We start from the raw sequence: 18716 nt of genomic DNA on the forward strand, positions 1-18716 counted from the left end.
GATGACGACAAAGAGAAATCAACAGTACTCGAGTCATTTCTATAGAATTCTCTAATATTACTTTAATAAATTTATTGAATTTGTATTTTAATTTGATTGATGATGTTTTCTTAAAATGATCAGAAATAGAAAACAGACGGACGTCAGCAATTTTTTTTAAACTCCATTATCAAAAATCTCTTTCTTCTTACAAAGTTAATCCGTGGATTCAATTTTTCTTAATATAAAGAATGAAAAAAAATATAAAAGTTTGAGAATGAAAAATAGAAGAAGAAGATTAGAACATGGAGGAAAGGAGTGCAGAAGTTTGACCAAAAAAGAAAATGGAGAAGAAAACTATTGCTTTCTTTTGATGATTAAAAATAATTTTTAAATGAAAAAAAATAATTATTATTGTCAAGTGTCAATAAAAGAAGAAAGGTCTAATTTTCTAATAAAAAAATATATTATTTAGATCTATTCACGCTCTTAACATACGTGAAATCTATATTTATTGTCACATTCACATTTTGTGTTTAATAAATAAATTTTTTGTATATTTTAAGTGTTTAATAGGTACTAGGTACTGGTGTTGGTTGGGGTGTCTAAATGAATTATTCAGACAACTTTAAAGGGTCGACGACGACTTAAGCCTAAAAATAAACATTTAATATTTTTTTATCGATAACTAACTTTGATTTTACGTATAATTTCAGGTTTTAGAATATTAAATTAAATTTTAATTACATGAGTGGTCATAATCAATGCCTTCAATGTAATAGCGATAAAAAATTAACACTTACAAATTATAAATTATTTATTAATAATTTGAATTTTAATATTAAGAATAATTTTACTTGAAACTGAAAAATAAACTGTTCAAAATGGAATAAAAAAATTCACAAATTAATTAAGCATATGTTGTGAAACTACCTATTTGTGAAATTATATTTCTACAAAATACTCTTGGAAAGTAGTTAATATCTTGATATATTGTGCAAAGAAGATTTCTTATATTACAAGGTCTCAAATAACAGAAAATTATTTTGTCAAAAGTGAAATACATAATATTCCATTTGATTACTTAGAAATTACTATTTAAAATAATTAGGAATTATTAAAGAAAAGGTGTAAAATATTAGGCCATTTAACAAAATTGTGAAACAACTAGCAATTTACTAAGGATTTTAGTTGTTTCATAATTGTAGAGTAATTATAACACTGGAAGGTACTCTCTAATAGTGCACATAATTATTTTGTTTGTTTAAAAATATTTTTATTTGTATACAGATTTAATTTTTATTTCAATTATGTAGAAACTTTAACAATGATCATAAATATTTCTAATCATTATTTTCTTAATAGAAATTAGAAGAATTAATGAATTTGCTCCAGATTTCTTCGTTAATAAAAATAGAAATTATGGTAAGTATAATTTTTTCTATTATTAAACTAAAATAACTACGGAATGAAAATAATAAAGTAAAGACTACATGTAGTATTAAAATAATAAGTATTAAAAAAGTGTTAAACTATATAATAGTTGTTATAAAATCAAGCTCATAAGAATATAATCATAAAGAGAAGAAGACAAGAGAAGTAGATAGAAGAAGGAAAATTTTCTTCTTATTCAAGTGTATACAATGGTGAATGATATCTCTATTTATAGTGTTGAAATATCATAGTCAAAGGTCACCTTGGAATTATATATAGTTATCATCAAGGTTCATATCACCTTGGAATCTCATCACATTGGAAACACTAATACATGAATCCAATTAATTGTTGGATAACTCTAATGGATCATCCACATAACACAATAGATTTATAACACTCCCCCTTGGATGTCCATTGATAATGTGCCTCGTTAAAACCTTACTAGAAAAAATCCTGTGGGAAAAAATTCTAGTGAAGGAAAAAGAGTACACATATCTTTTGATACGGACTATTTGTTGCCTCATTAAAAACCTTGCCAGGAAAACCCAGTGGGAGAAAACCTCGGTCAAGGGAAAAAGAGTGCAACCGTATTATACTCCCCCTGATTAAAACATTACTTAATTTCTTGTGATGATGTCTCCAACCTTCGTACATTGTGGTTGGTATATTCTTTTTCAAAGAAAAACAACATNATCCAATTAATTGTTGGATAACTCTAATGGATCATCCACATAACACAATAGATTTATAACAATAGTGAAATTTATGCATTAATTAATATTTTAGAATACCAGAAAAATTATCAAGTACCTCGACATCTATTCATTTATAAATATATAAATTATTATTTTCTTATGTGAAAACTAAAAGTCTAAGTTAATAACGTAAAAAATAATATTCCACTATTTGTAATTAATTTATTTCAATGACTATATGTATATAACAATTTTAAATATTGCATTTTATGTATATTTTTGTATTATTATTAAATTATTTTATCTTTACTCTACTTTAAATTATTTTTCTATCATAATTTTACACAAATTTAGGAATATAGAAAATATTTTGAACTTGCTAATTAGTAGAACGTATACAAAATATACCAACTTGTCACTTAATCTTATGATATTAAATATTTTATGTAAAAAGTTTGAATTTATAAATTATTAACAAGAAAAATATATTAATTTTTATTAAAATAACATAAAGAACAAACATGTAAATATTATAAATTAAAACAATGAAAACTTTTTATGTCCGTGCAATGCGCGAGTACATATACTAATTAAGGATAAAATAAATATTTTATAGTCGAATTATAATTAAATATAACAAATGTGCTATTTTTTTTTAAATTGACAAAAAAGAAAAGTGAATCATAAAAATTGAAACATGGAGAGTAATAAAATTGAAGCATGACTTTTTATTTAGATATCTTAAGCAAATTTTTGTAAATTTTGAATACTCATTGCGATACATTTTGCTAACTCGACACATTATGACCTCATTTATCTCATTGCAATTTAGTTATTTGCACGTCTAAATATTAAAATGTATATTAAGATCCAAATGTTCAAATCTAAATGTACATCTGAATATTAAAACGTAGTCTATGAATCTGAACACTCAATAATTAAATTTGTTTGCTTTTAATATCTAAATATGCATAATTACATATGAAATAACTATATTTTATATAAAATTTAAATTAACTATAATACAAATAAAACTTATATATCAATAAAATAAATATTACAATAAAATAACATAAAATTTTCAAAGAATTAAGTTGATATGAATAAATAAAATTGGATAAATCATGTTAGTTTCAAATATATATACCACCCAAAAGAATAAGGATATATATATAAAAAAGGTATCAAACCCTTGTCAAAAATAATTCCATTGTCAAAAATAATTCCTTCACCTCAAATACTGATTCTTGCGTTAATAATCTTGGTAGCAAAAGGAGAGTTGATTTTGTGGGTTTGACAAAATCTTCATCCGCGGCACCAACCCATTAGCAGCCCTATCTGAATTCGAGAGAAAGAAATTTGGTGATTGTTGATTTTTTGTTGGAGTGAGTTATGGGATCGGATGAAGGAATGAGTTGTTCAACTTCCATTCCTATTGATTCCTCCAACCTTGGTTTTAAGGTTCGCTTCTTTCAAACACAATATCAGTTGCGTTTTTTGTTTTTGTTGGATATTTACCTGCCTCATGACTCGTCGTTGCAGTTGTTAAAGAAGCATGGCTGGAAAGAAGGAACTGGACTTGGCATTGCTCAACAGGTACCATTTTCCTTGCCTTCCTCTTTAAAAACTTTGACCTATGTCTATACAAGGCTTTTGCAATTCCATTGTTTCTTCAGATTCCCTCTCTGCCTTACCTGTTTATCAACTCAAACACCTCTTCAGATGCTTTTTTTTTGTGCATTTAAAATGGGATTGGTTTGATTTCCTTTGTTCATACCTTCTCTTAGGGTCTTTTCGTATCCCACCTTCTATATAAGATAGCTAATCCCACCATTTTAGTGTAAAAGTGGACCACACACCAAGTGGTAGCCCTATTTACCTAATCCAAGTCGACATTTGCTTCTGATGTGCGACTAGAGCATTCCACCACTCTTTAGGTTGATCGGTATGCTTTCCAAACTCAACCCCATTGAAAGGTTGTTCTTCCATATACCTGTTTGGAAATTCAAATAGGGTTGAGCTCGTTGCACCAGGCTTGCTTTGTGAAGGTTACATCTTCGGTGTTGGTTTGCGAGCTATTGCATAGGAGCGGGACTTTTATCCAGAGGGTAGCGACTGTGGGTTTCCCTTGTTATATAAAAAAAGGGAATATGTAACAACTCCAATTTTACAAAAGAAACATTTAAATATTATAAACACTAAAACTCGCAGTTACAACGGAAAATGGAACTAACAAGAAAACTATTGTAGAAGATAACTAGAAGGGAGATAAGAAGCATAGACTCAAAGAAAGGGGATGAGAGAACTAGATATTTTTCTCAACAATTCGTATAATCCTTAAATCACATAGCACTACCTTTTTTGATGGAACCATTTTATGCCCACTACTCAATCCGAATCCCAAATTAACCTGGCCCTATTGCTCGTTCGCGGCCTAATAGCTCTTGTAAGACCAATAACAACTTGTATGACATGAGTATCTACATTGGGCTAGACTTGGTTCATAACAATACCCCATCCCAATTAAGAATTGTCCTCAAGGTTCAAGTCATGAAATCTATCCCAACTTTCTCAATTATCTGAAGAGTAGCGATTTCCACTTGCTGCAATGGTCTTAAGTGTAAAGTTGGACACAACTTCTCCATCCAGCAATAAAAGCCAAAGAAAATGATCTGATGCAAAGTGCAACTCTATGCTGTCTGCCAAGAGTGGTAAGGAAATTAGCATTACTCCTATTTCCTCTGTAATAACTTGTCCAACTTTAACCAGAATCGTAACACAATCTAAAGTGGTAAATGTCTCTGCAACATATTCCACTACCAAGAATGAAATTAAGATATAATCCCACCACATCAGTTATCGAAAACCAATTTTCTAGAAATAGGTTTTCTTTTCCAGTTTCCAAAGGTATTGTTGCAATTGGAGGTTGCTGAGATAGTGTGAGATCAGATACAACTTCGAGAAGCCAACCAGCTGTGCCATCTCCACCTGCAACAATAATTCTGATTCTCTCTTCAATTTCGGCGTCAAATCGATCACCATTACCCTTGAGCCTTTCTATATTCAATACAGTCTATGTAAAACATTATCAGATGTTCCGTCTCCTAAATAAAAAACCTTATATTTGTTAAGAAGATGACAAAATGTGCGAAGAAGTTCTCCTCCAAGTTGACCTCCACCTTTAGAGTTGATGAGCACTAGCACCGAGCATGTATGTACATCAGGTAAACGTAAACTGTTGAAGCACTCGGTGCAAGGATATAAGAATATAAAAGTCTTTATGGATGTTATTGTGCTCAGACCTCAGAGTATCTACCGCTAACTCCAATATTTTAGAGTTATTCCCATTGTACACTAGCTTGCTATCCTGCGGTTTGTGTCGGTGTGCTAAATGAACAATCATTCCAACCATCAATCGTGCCAATCTAGCATTCCAGCCAATGGTAGAACCAGATGTGGGAATATCACCTACAAGTGAATAGATATTAGTGAAGAAAGAAGATGTGTTATCCACTGTTTCATCGACGTGCTTCAATACAAATTCCTTATATATAACCCTCCAACTAAAATTGGGATCTCCAATTAACGATCTTGCGACCTTGTGGCCACAACTAATGAAACAAGAGGACCGACATTGTTGTTGAATGCTGAAATGTTTGATAGTTTCCTCGTCCATTGCAAACAGTCCCAAGTCATCAAAAACCTCGCAATAGTTTCCTATACTTCGCAGAGGTGATTGCTTCCATGAGCTTAGCATCATCAACGACTTCACACATGAAGAAAGTGTTCATGGAATGATCATTGTGCGGATCGAAAGCGGAAAACAATAAATTAATGGGGTACTCTTGTGGTGGAGGTGTTTCATAGGATATTGTACGAACATTTTGTCCCCTTCTCGATTTGATTGGTCATCACCATAAAGGAGTTTGTTTGGAATTCCAAGAGCTTCATCTTTAGTAGGTTACTAGATAAATTTGGATCCGACACCATTTGATCATACAAACTAGGTACTGAAGAAATCGGCCTACTGTCCATATTATCAAAAGTATCATTATTACTTCCAACAAAGGTATTGTCCAAGGAATATACTTCATTACACTTCTCGGGCATTTTATCGCACATGTGGTCTACCTCTTTTCAGCAAAGAGATCATACGAAATTTCCAGTGAAACCGAGATGTTGCCTGTTCAGAAAGATGATATACCTGGGTCTCTGGTAACACCATAGTTTCATCTCTAAAGCAATTAGTTTCCCCATCCGACATCTCCTTGCACAATGTGTGTGCTAGGTTTGGTTTGTTGCTGTTTGATTGTTCAATCAAGTATTGAGGCGAGTATGAGTTAGTAATATAATTCTCCTCTGCCTCATGTTGCTTGGGAATGGGTACGAACTCGCTATATGTGTGTCTAGTACGGGAGCGAAAACGAATCAACACTTTATCCACAAAATGATCCCAACCAGCGAGTTTTTTGTTTTGAAATAACCATCGATACCATTCTGAAGAACCACCATCAAAATAAAATAAAGCCAAGGACAATTTATGCTCTGATAAAATGTTGTAGGATCCAAAATACTTCTCTGCCTGAAGAACCCAGACAACCGGATTATCACAACTAAATCGCTGTATGAAAATTGAATCCGGTATGCGACGAGGAGTTGAATGGGGCAGAACATGGATGACCGGAGGAAATCAAACCGTTAGCGGAATGCACAAATAGACATTTTTCTCAACAATTTGCATAATCCCTGAATCACATGTCACTACCTTTTTGATGGAACCAAACCGTTTCATGCCCACTACTCAACCCGGATCCTAAATTAATATGGCCCTATTGCTCGTTCTCGGCCCAATAGCTCTTGTCAACCCAATAACAATTTGTATGACATTAAAATCTATATTGGGCTGGACTTGGTTTCATAACAAAATACATCTTTATTTCCTTCCTCTTTTTCTTGTACTTAATAGTGGGTCTATTTTGATGCATAGTGTGGTAAGTAAATGCATTAGCAGTTCATCATTCCCATGCACCGACCATCTTCCTTCCCCATTTATCTTCCCCTAAGAAGAGAAACTTGACAAGCATTGCCTTCTGAAAATGGCTAGTTTAGAAACAAGCCTATATTATGGCCTGGTCATTCGTTCTCTCTGTAAAACATGGTGTAGGTAATATATCTGTATTTTGAATCTTCAGTTGCATAATGTTGTAATGTGAATGTTTTTGATCTGTTTGTGACCTCAACAGGGAAGATTGGAACCTGTGCCAGCTTATATCAAGAAAAATAAGAGAGGATTGGGAGCAGAGAAGCCAAAGAAGGCAGCAGTGCACCCAAAAAGTCCCCGACATTTCTCTGATAGGAAGATTTTAAAAGATGGGGACAAAGAGAGTGTAAGTTTCCATTCCTCTGAATGCATATTTTAGCATTTGTTTTAAATTGATGTTATTAAAGATCTTTGCTCTTTGTGTTTGGAAGCTTTAGTAGACTTATGACACATATTTACAAGTTCTAAGCACAAATACCTATACGTATGTTCCTCTCAATTGGGATAAATACCGTTGGCAAGTGTGATAAAAGGCGCGTGATGTTTGTTAGTGCAACAATTTTGTACTTCTTTAAAGGAGCTGTATTTTTGTGGGAGGGCAGGTGATGTGGAAAGGGTTTTATTAGCCTACAATAGGGCTTGGGAACTATTAAATGTCATTTGGCTGAAATAGAGATGATCTGATGTCTGTCTTTGCGATAAAGTTGATTGTTGTAGAAAATAGTTTAATACCCCACTTAGATTTCTTGGTATTGGCTCTTCGTGGTGTGGTTATGTAAAGCACCAAACAAGAAGTTCGTCTAACAGAAGCATGGAGAAGCTACTATTTTGGACTCATTAACATGAGATGCTATAATGAGCCCGTACAATTTCACAGAGTTTATCTTCTTATTGTTGAGAAAACAGATTCTGTGGCCCTTGTATTTCTTCTTTTTGATTGCCGAAAATTCCCTAGTGCCAGTATTGCACTGTTTGGAACTCATATCATTGGAAGACTTCTTTGACCAGTTTAAAATATAATTTTAACAGAATCAACTTATATTGTTGATATGAATATTGATTTTTTTTCTCCATTGATATCACTGTCTCCTTTGCCCTAGTCCATGTGATCAAGTAAGAAATAAATGTTGTGGAAACTTAGGGGTCAGTTGGTGTGTGAACAGAGCCTTATGTTGTGATTTCAACGCGGAGATTTATTATCCTTTGATTATCTAGTACTTATGATTTGTTTTAAACGTTGCATGAAAATAGGTTGTGTGATGTATAATCTAACGCATGCTTTATTTTAAACTATGTGAGTTTTTTGGATAATTCATTTAATTTTGACCTTTGACAAAGCTATCTGCATAGCTAGTAGTTGAACCTACCTAAGATGGGGCTGACTTTGACGAGTGCCCTCTCTTTCACCGGAGTGATGGGCACATACTTCTCAATATTGATTTGTGTAGAGTTAGCACATAACCAAGCGATCAAAGACGCTGACGGGATAGTTAAAGGAAAGGGCTTTGGCAAAAAGCTCAAGACTGATATTTTACATGTTTTCTCAAGAAATAGCTAATTCTTGGATTATTTTCCCACATTAGTTGTGGTATGAAATAATACCAAGATTCCGATATCAATTACACTAGTATAACTTTTACCTGAATAAAAAAATGTAACCAAACAAAGAACAGAATAGTGTTGCATTTCGTAACGGGGATATATTTAATTACATACAATGCATGTTACTTATTCCCTTGTCCTTTTCAAAGTGTGATGCGCTAAGTGACAAGGGTTTGATTCGTATAGTGTGTGAAGCGAAGTGCTCGCTTCATTGAAGTTTATGGCAAAATAAACCTTGCACAGAAAAGTATAAACAACTAAATTGTAAAGGACTCAACAAAATAAATATATAGAGATAAATGTTTCAATTTTAAAACTACAAAGTTGAAAGCAAAAGATCCGATCGAAGACGAGTAAAATCAAACTAGAACACAAATGAATCAACATCATATTGTTTATCATCTTGTTCTGCCTCCTCAACTTCATCAATTAGGGATCTAGTTGTAGCTACTTCTTGTCCCTTATGGCTTGAAGTACTCCCCCCTTAAACCATAAGGGGCCGTCTGGTTACTGGTTAGAGTTATGTAGGAATAAGTTAGGTGCGTATAGTTATGCAGGAAAAAGATACGCACGTAGGAATAAGTTATGCAAGTATTAGTTATGCAAATATTAGTTATGCATGTAATAAATATGTAGGTATTAGTTACGTAGGAATAAAAATACATGGATTATTTCTTATTGAAAGTTTGTTTCGTTATAAATTTATTATATACATGACCCATCAAGTAATTGTAATCTAGTTTTGTATATAAATATAGGAATTGATATTTGATTAAGTATATTATTTAATCTTGAATCACTTTAAATACACAAATTAAAAAAAAAAATTAAAAGTGAATTAAAGATTCCAGTACCTTATAAAGCTGGAGAAATTAATGATAATGTAGAGAATTAAGTATTGTCGAAGAGAATGGAGAAAACAACTGGAACAGAGCAGTGATTGCTGCTTCCTAAAATGCCACTTTGTGAATTGTTGTAATAATACTTTTTATTATTTAAAGATATAAATAAATATTTTAAATTATAATTATAATCGCTTATTAATTTGTAAATATTATATCCATAATCAACCACCGATAACTATTACTAATTTATATATTACCGGTCCCTACGTAATTTGTCCCTAAACAAAGCTATCCTTAGGGAAAAAAAGAAGGGAAAGATGAAATTTGTTATTTTAATCTATGTATAACTAATACTCACATAACTTATCCATCTTCTACCCTGCATAAAATTATACATAGATTTCCTCATAAATTATGAAGTATTAATCATATGGAATCACTAAAACACAACCAAACATTGTATAAAATTAATACATGAATAACTATTATACAACATTTGAAACCTACCAACCAAACATTGTATAAAATTAATATATGAATAACTTCTATTCTATTTACAAACCAAACATGGTATAAAACTAATACATGAATAACCAAAGTTATTTCATATATTAAATTGAGTCTCAAAGGCATATCCTGAACTATGCCTAGGAGAATTACTGAAGCCCTAAAAAGTTGGAAAGAGGGGCAGGAGTGCTAGCTAAGACAGAACTAGAGGGAGAATTATCCCTGCTTCAATCTGGTGGGCAACCTGAAAAGAGAGAATTTCTAGGTGTTTTGAGTGCATACAGAATAGTATACATAAAATCAAACTCAACTGCATTTGTTAAGTTTTTGGTGCAATAATTATACTCAAATGAAATTATCTCTATAGTTGAAGTTTTAGACTCGATTTAGATTTAGAACAGTGGAGTTTTCGAGTTCATCTGTATATAAGGTTTAGTACTACCCATGTACTATTGTGATATAATACAAAGTTACCAAGTTTTAAAAAAAAAACTCATTATAGGGATAGGTTCGTATTGTTAGAGTTCCTTGTGTAAATATGATTTTAAGTTCTACCTATATAGTGTTCTACAGAAATAGGAACAATTACCATTTTTTTAGAAAAGCATGAACCCTAAGATGTTCGTCTCTCATCTTTGCTTACTTAAGCTCTGAAATGCTCTCAGACGCATTCCTTGAGAACTATCTTTCCTACTTCCTAGGAGGGATTCATCCCTTTCGGTGATCTTAGCCGGAAAAACCTTATTTTGTCTCTGAGCCACCATATTCTATGGTACCTCCAAACCTCTTCTCTTTTTTCTTTCTTTTCTTGACAGCCTGAGACATTTCAACGCTCGATTTAAATCCTTCGACATTAGCGGACAGTGGGTAGGGATACATGGTACGAATGGGTAGAGGAAGCCGAAACATGATGAGAAGATCAAATGAGCACAGAGGTCATGAAATGGATCTGCAACATACTCAAAGAAGCTTCTAAAGGTGAGAAAATGACGATAAGGAGATGGGAGAACAAGGAGATACTATCAGATATTTTTTTGCACTAGGAAGGTTAATGGACATGGTAGATACATGAACATTCTATCACTTCATGGGCTAGAAGATCAGTTATCATTATCCCAGAACCAGCCTTAAGTGCAGTGTGGAATGAGATAGCATTTAGATAGGAAGGTTCATGCAATGCTCCAACCACAAATTGTTGTTAGAACAACCCAAACTTATTAAGAAAGATCTCTCTAATGCTAACGTCGTAGGGGAGAGTAAATGGCATTCTGGCATGTTTCGTGTTTCATTAGTTTCATCCAGCAAAGTAGACATTAATGTTACAGTGCCTCCTAAAACCAAGGACACTGGCCTTTTTAAGGGATGCATTGTTGCATCCTTCCATGAGGGACAAATAGAGAATCCGACAATCTCACATATCAAAAGGTGATACGCAATTACATGGAATACAACTTTTGGGGTCAACATCTATGAAACGGATAATAGTATGCTCCTTTTCAAATTTCCGAAACGGAATATGGCAGAGCAGATTATGCATAGGGAATGGAGATGGACGAAGACCAAAGTTAGGCTACTTTGTGGAACCCAATAATCGGATGCTCCCCTTTCGATAAAAAATCTAGCAGCACTTGGATTGAAGCCGTGGGTGTGCTGTTACATCTATGGTCTCAAGGAACGTTCAAAGAGATTGAAAATATTTGCGATGGTTGCATCTCAACTGAAGAAGAGACAAATCTAAAGAATCATCTCAACTGGGTGCGAATCCAGATTGCAGGAGATGGTGGGGACTGTCTGAATGAGATATCAATACAAAGAGACGAAATCAAAATCACAATACCAATATGGGTGGAGAAAGGGTTCGATTTCAAAGATTGTCACTAGAGATGGACGATGACACAGTTTTTTTTTGAAACTGGAATCTATGATGGATGACACAGTTGGAACATCAAATTGACTGAGCAAAGATTGTAGTGAAGGGGGTTCCCTTGAAAGTTTACTGAACATCAAATTAATATATTGAGATGCAAATGAAGTCCAATTGATGTGTGCGTACTCCCTTCTTTGGTAGCACCAAAGGCTCATTTCATTTCTTCTTTAATAATCAAGAAAAGGAATCATTATTTTATCATATGAAAGATGTCATGAGTTTTGTAGTCGAACAACTACAAGTCATGAGAGATATTTAAATAATATGGTGCCTCACACAATTAGCGCGAGGATTTATATAAGACTAAAACATTTTTCTCAAGCTTAAGATTTTGTCTTTTAGGGGATGTCACATTTTGGGTCAACCATGGAACGAACCATGCAAGCTTATCCTGCAAGTGTATGGAATCTGATTTAATACATGAGTTCGAAGGCATGGAGTAGTATGAAAACTTGTAAGACATTTTAGAGCTTGACATACCTCAAAGACGCTCCAAGAAAACTAGAGTGTTGCACTGATCTTCCCAACTATACTAAACAACTTTCTGCAGCTCATATGTATCAACATCTTATCCAGTCGAATAGCCAGTCTATTCGACTTATTTGGGTATGTAGTACTTGAAATTGAGCCTAAAGTTACCAAAATCCCACATTTTCATTTGAGATTGGTCCTTGAATTCCAACTTCAATTTGTTGAACGTTAGTATTATTGAGTCCATTAAAATCCTGGCAAACATAAACCCATATAATTGGTGTTAGCCCATCACCATTAATCATCATCTTCCCAGAAAAAGTCCCCTTTCAAGACCCATTTCTAGAGCTCATCGAACAACTAGTTCAAATTTTAATTTTATTCCATAGCTATGTTCGACAACTTCATAAGAACACAATTATATAAAAATGTAGTGGTAGAATTTCCTCTTTTTCAACCCTTACGTTGAAACTGTTATAATTGCAATTTTTTGAAAATCTAGAATTTCACATTTATTTGATTTTGATACTTTTTGTTAGAGTGGGTAAAAGTCCCACATTGGTTGGGGAATGGACTGGTGGTCTCTTTATATGGGGTAAAAGTCCCACATTGGTTGGGGAATGGACTGGTGGTCTCTTTATATCGATTTGGGCAATACTCCCCTCATGAGCTAAGCTTTTGGGGTGTCCAACATTGGTTGGGAATGAACTGGTGGTCTCTTTATATGGACTTGGGCGATACTTCCCTCATGAGCTAGCTTTTGAGGTGTGAGTTAGGCCTAAGACCTAATTTTACCATTTTTTTTAATCAAGTAGCATTTTGTATTCAAGCCAGTACTACATGAGTACTGGAAAACCATATTTACAAGAGTGAGATTAGATACAGAGTGTGCCAAAAGTTGATCAAACCTAAATGGTATGTAGCACATCTAGGATTGATTCACAATTTAGTACACCAAACGCAAAATAACAAAACAATTTAGCTTAATCTTTTGTTGCATTTATCCTCAAAACATCTCTCATTTATTTCTTTCCAAATTATCCACCATATACATGAGGGGATGACCTCCATTTCTCTCTGCTCCTAGCTCCAGCTTCCTCCCAGCTAAAAATAGTGTCAGCAATCTTTCTTGGCACTGCCCATGGCGATGCTCCTAAGATTGATGAAAATCTTCCATAGCTGATCTATGATACTACAATGTAGGAACAAGTGATTTAGGGCTCATTTGTTTTTATTTAGATTAGAACGTCTGAATCTGAATGCATAACTGAACAACTGAATGATTAAGATGTTGTCTCCCAATCTGAGCACTGAATGAGACGGTTTGTTCAACATCTGAATGTGCATGATTTTTAAACATCATAAATATATAATTTAAATGAAAAAAACTAAATGTTAAAAATATAAATAGTAAAATAATAATCGATTAACAAAAACAAAACTAATTACAATTGCTATACAGCAAGCTCTCAAGATACAAAGCTACAAAAGGATGAAAGAAAAATTGTTGAAATTAAAGACTCTTCTTTCTCTTTATTTTCTCACATTTTCTAGGTGCTTTATTTCCTATTGTATGGCTTAAGTTATGGGCATCTTGTTGGTGTTTTGAAATTCTAATTTTGCAATTGAAGAATAGCATTTAAAATACGGAATAAAGATGAAGAATTAGATTCGAGAATATACCCAAACGAAATTCGATAATTTATTGGTTCAAGAAAAAATAATTAGGCTCATTGATTGATAGTTGAAAGATATGTGGAAGAAAAAAGTTGCTTTGAGAAAAGAAAAAAAATAAAGCGTGAGTTTAGAAGAAATAAAAACATGTACTTTAAAGTTTGAATGGTGTTAAAACTCTTTCAAAGATCTGGTTCGGTCAGATGTGTTCAGACCTATTAAAAGTTATTTTTTAAGAAAATACAAATGCACTTAATAGGCTTAGGGCTGAATCAATCAGAGTCAAACCCCCACTAAGTGCAAACAAATGAGGCCTTACTGTCTCGGCTTCCGTTTCACGTAAGAAGCATCTTGAGCATAGGTGTGTTATAGCTTGTATTTAACTTACAAATATCAATTATATCTTACCTTAGTTGAAGAGGTTGAACATTGGGTTGAAGGGTTCTTGAAACTCTCAAGACTTGAGCTAATTTTTGGAAAGGGGAAAAAAGTTCCCATCAGAAGTTTGTATATATAGAAAACTTACCAGTTTAAAAATAAAATTGTTTGTATGTATAGAACTAGTCAGGGGGCTGAAGCCACAATATTGCTATACCAATACGGTCAAGAACTAAAGCTTCTTTACTTTCGACTCAAAGATTGGATTGGCAAAACTTGTTCCTCTAGCGATGGCCTGCACGAGTACTCCTTCATCGAATTGTGCATACAAAGATTGAGGGTTTGGATCATGTGAGTGCTTTCATCGGGATTGAAGGAAAAGGGAGCACTGATAACTAATTTGTCTGGATTACTGGACCATTTGGTTTGACTTCTCTAGAAGTGGAATCAGGGAGGTAGCTGAGGATAGAAAACTCTTAAATTTAGTAAATTTATTGTTGTTAAGGTTAACTAAAAAGCTGTTTTACTGAATGGAATAGCATAGAAGTATGTCAAATAAAAATGGATATTTTAGCCCCACACCATGCAAAGCAAAACCCGATATTTAAGTGGAGAAGGTTAGAGGGGCGGGCCATTATCCACTGAGTTTAGAAGGCTGTGATTGATCTATAGGGCGGGTTACAGACGGATTTCTCTCCGGATATTTTACCAAAGAGTACATCTTTTCATCTATTGCTTTCACCACTCTGAAGAGGGATTAGATCTGAATCTACTCACTCAAGGTTGATGATGCGCGAATTAATTAATTTGCCAACTATGTCATGCAAAACGGGTAAAAGATGGAAATGAAATTAGCTAATTTCTTGATAGTTGAATCTGCTATCCTTTCTGTATTTATGGTTTTGGCATAATCTTTTCTTTAATACTCAAATTAGCATTTTGTGGATTAGATAATTTGAAGGATGAAATAAGTATTTTGGAGGTAGAATTCATATTCGAATTGGTGCTGGCTGGTATGTCTTTGTTTTAGGTGTGACTCCACTGTGAGTGTTTATGTGGATGTCCTGTCTGTGTATTAGTTTTTGAGTATTAGACATCTGATGATGGTACACTTTGTGATTTACAGAAAACAAAGGGAATGTCTAAAAAGATGAAGAAAGTAATGGAGTTTGAGAAGCGGATGCAGGAGAAAGAATTTGAGCGAGCATTCTTCAGGGAATTCTGGCCAGATAATGTTTAGTTAGATCAGATGGGTGTTCTGTTCATTTCAACACATATTGATACTTTTGTAAATAAATATTTTCAAGTCTACAAAATGTAACAGTAATTTTACGTCAATTCCATTCGCTTAGACAATTATTATCGAGTATGTGTATTTTTATCTTCAAAATCAAATCTGCACTAGCAACAGCAGCCAAATTAATTTTACATATTTTGGTCAAAGAATATAGAGAAGGTTACAGCTAATTAAATAGTTGGGAACATCAAGTAAAACAATTCCATTATCACTTACTTAACAAACACAAATTATTCATCAAAGTGTTAAATGGATGATTTGAATAACCATTAGAATGCAATTCACTGCTAAACAAAAACACGAACAACAAAAGACCGTGGTTAGTATTATTTAGCAACAACGAATTAACCAAAAATAATGGTCGACTCCGCTGGGGATCGAACCCAGAGTCTCTGGTTTCGTAGACCAGCGCCTTATCCATTGGGCCACGGAGTCATTGCTGGTATCAATAATGCAACTTTCCCACTACATAAAAAGGGATTCAAAATTCAAGTTTGATTAGTTAAATTATTTTAAAATTCCTATTATATTAAGACTAGATACCTTTTCACATTAAAGGGTTATAACTTTTTCAATGAGTTGGGTCGTGACATTTCCGATAAGTTCCTACTCTTTTGAAGAGTTGTGATTTTTTCAAATGGTCTTGTCTTTTTCAAAGGGTTGTGCCTTTTCAAATGAATTCTGACTTTTTTGATGAGCAGTGCCTTTTTTGAAAGGTTGTGACTTTTCTGATAAGGTAACTATTAATACTACTATCTCTTAGTTATAAATAGAGGGGGTTCCTCTAATTTTTCATCTACATTTTTTTTAAGTTTTCACTCTTCTTCTTAAAAAAACTCAAATTTTATTTGCAACAGTTTTATTAAGTTTGGAATTCAACAAAATTCGAGGTACCACATAAGAAAGAGTTGGTGAATATATTGTAGAAAATTATTCATCAATTCAAGCTCATATTTTTCTCTGATGATTTTCATCACAACATACTTCAACATTGTTTGTATCCTTATTGAACATTAATACCCTTTTATTTATTAAAAAAGACTTCATTTATATGAGTAGTGACAAAAATTTCAAACCTTTATGTTTCTTCTGTCATAAATCACAACCATTTACTTCTTATAAATTCTTTAGAATCTTTTTCTGCAACAATTTGAGATCATTTAAGATTTTCATAAATGATTCAACTTCAATCCACTGATATGTTTTGACGAATTTCTTCGCATCAAAATTTAGGTATTATCTTTTTATCAAATAAGAAAAAAAAGAACAGAGAATATCCAAATAACTGTGAACTTTGTTTCACACAAAAAACTTCTATGTATTGTGAGCGATAAATTACATTTCATTTTCTTGTTTTGTTTCTTCAATAATTTTTTGTGTGTTTTATTGGAGAGAGAGTTTAATAATTAGTGTTCGCATAACGAGTGAAGAGTGACAAATGAACACATTGAGGATTAAATTTTCTAATAAAATTAATCGATCAAGTTATGATAGAGACAATAATAATTTTAAAAAATACAAAAAAGACACATGATCTTTTTTGTTTTTCCCTTTTTTTTTCTTTTACCCTCAAACAAAGGAGTTTCTTCCTATTCTTTTTATAAAAAAAAATAGTTGGCATTAATATAGTTCATTGAATTATTCGTTTCGATGTGAAGTCCATTTTTTCAAAAATAGAATCACTTTTTCGATGTCAACACACTTTTTCTATGTCCTTTCAATGATAATAGTTTACTAAAAAATACTTAATTTAGTAATATTAATTCCATTTCCATTTTACGATATCGTATACTACATGATATGATAGACATGTGCAACTTACTAGTGGTCGAATTTGTTGTGGCGATACTAAACTTCCATGAGGACGTATAACCTCCATGAACTATTTAGTAGTGTATTTTTTTACCTCCTGAGCTATTTAATAGTGTATTTTAAAGGTATATATGTGTCCACGTGGACACATTACGATTTAATTTTGACTCTTTAATCAAACAATCAAGTTGTGGTGGGGGTAATACTAGGAAGAATATTATGGAAAAGGAGGAAGGAACATTGTGATTCATATTCTGTCAACAAGGTTATTCGGGATGTTAATAACATGGTGCAAAAGTTCATGTGATGTGTAGAAAGATGGATTGTTCAATTCCTAGTACTTGACCTCTAATGGTGACATTATCATTGGATGATTTTAGGCCCTTCTTTAAAATCAGGAGTGTATCCTCCTAATGGAAGGTTATAATTAATAGGTGATGGAAGAAGAGCTTGGCAATCCAGGGCCTGTGCGGCAACTTTTTGTATTAGAGACAATAATGGTTGGTGCAAAAGACAGTAGTTGTTCACTTTCTCCTTCTCTTTTGTCTTGAGAAGTGGGCTCATGAGTTGACCCACATGTATTATCAAGTTATTTTTATAAAGTTGACCAAATGGGCCGTTGATTAGAAAAAAAACACTAATTCTTTAAAAATAATTTATAATTAAATGATGGTAGTAAAAATAACATTAAGAAAATAGAAAATATTTTTTTTTAAAAAAAAATCAAGTATAAAAGAGATAAATGAGGGTTGGGGTGGGGCTACATCATTGATGTCAAATAAGTCTTTATCTTGTAAGAAAAAATATCAATTATTTTTAAAAAAATTAAGAATAAAGAAGATTAATAAAAAGCTCTTCTTTTTTTTAAAAATCATATAATATTTGAATTCAATCAAATTTAAAATAATTTGAGTTGAAATTGGGTTCTAACTCCTTAACCTCTCTTATATATACTCCTATAACTATATATATATATATATATATGTATATATATATATATATATATATATATATATATATATATATATATATATATATATATATATATATA

General features: G+C 32.6%; 1 protein-coding gene and 1 non-coding gene across 2 annotated transcripts; one reads left to right on the forward strand and one right to left on the reverse strand.

Moving 5' to 3' along the window:
- Positions 1-3282: 3282 nt before the first annotated feature.
- Positions 3283-15951, forward strand: LOC107012920 (G patch domain and ankyrin repeat-containing protein 1-like). The gene is made up of 4 exons (XM_015212895.2): positions 3283-3572; positions 3654-3707; positions 7355-7498; positions 15683-15951. Exons 1-4 carry the CDS (start codon positions 3504-3506, stop codon positions 15794-15796), a joined length of 381 nt encoding a protein of 126 aa, XP_015068381.1. The 5' UTR covers positions 3283-3503; the 3' UTR covers positions 15797-15951.
- A 264-nt stretch (positions 15952-16215) lies between these two features.
- TRNAR-ACG lies at positions 16216-16288 on the reverse strand. Its single transcript has one exon. It is a non-coding gene; the product is annotated as a tRNA-Arg (tRNA).
- Between the last annotated feature and the right edge of the window lie 2428 nt (positions 16289-18716).

Source organism: Solanum pennellii, chromosome 3, assembly GCF_001406875.1.
Source record: "Solanum pennellii chromosome 3, SPENNV200".
NCBI lineage: Eukaryota > Viridiplantae > Streptophyta > Magnoliopsida > Solanales > Solanaceae > Solanum > Solanum pennellii.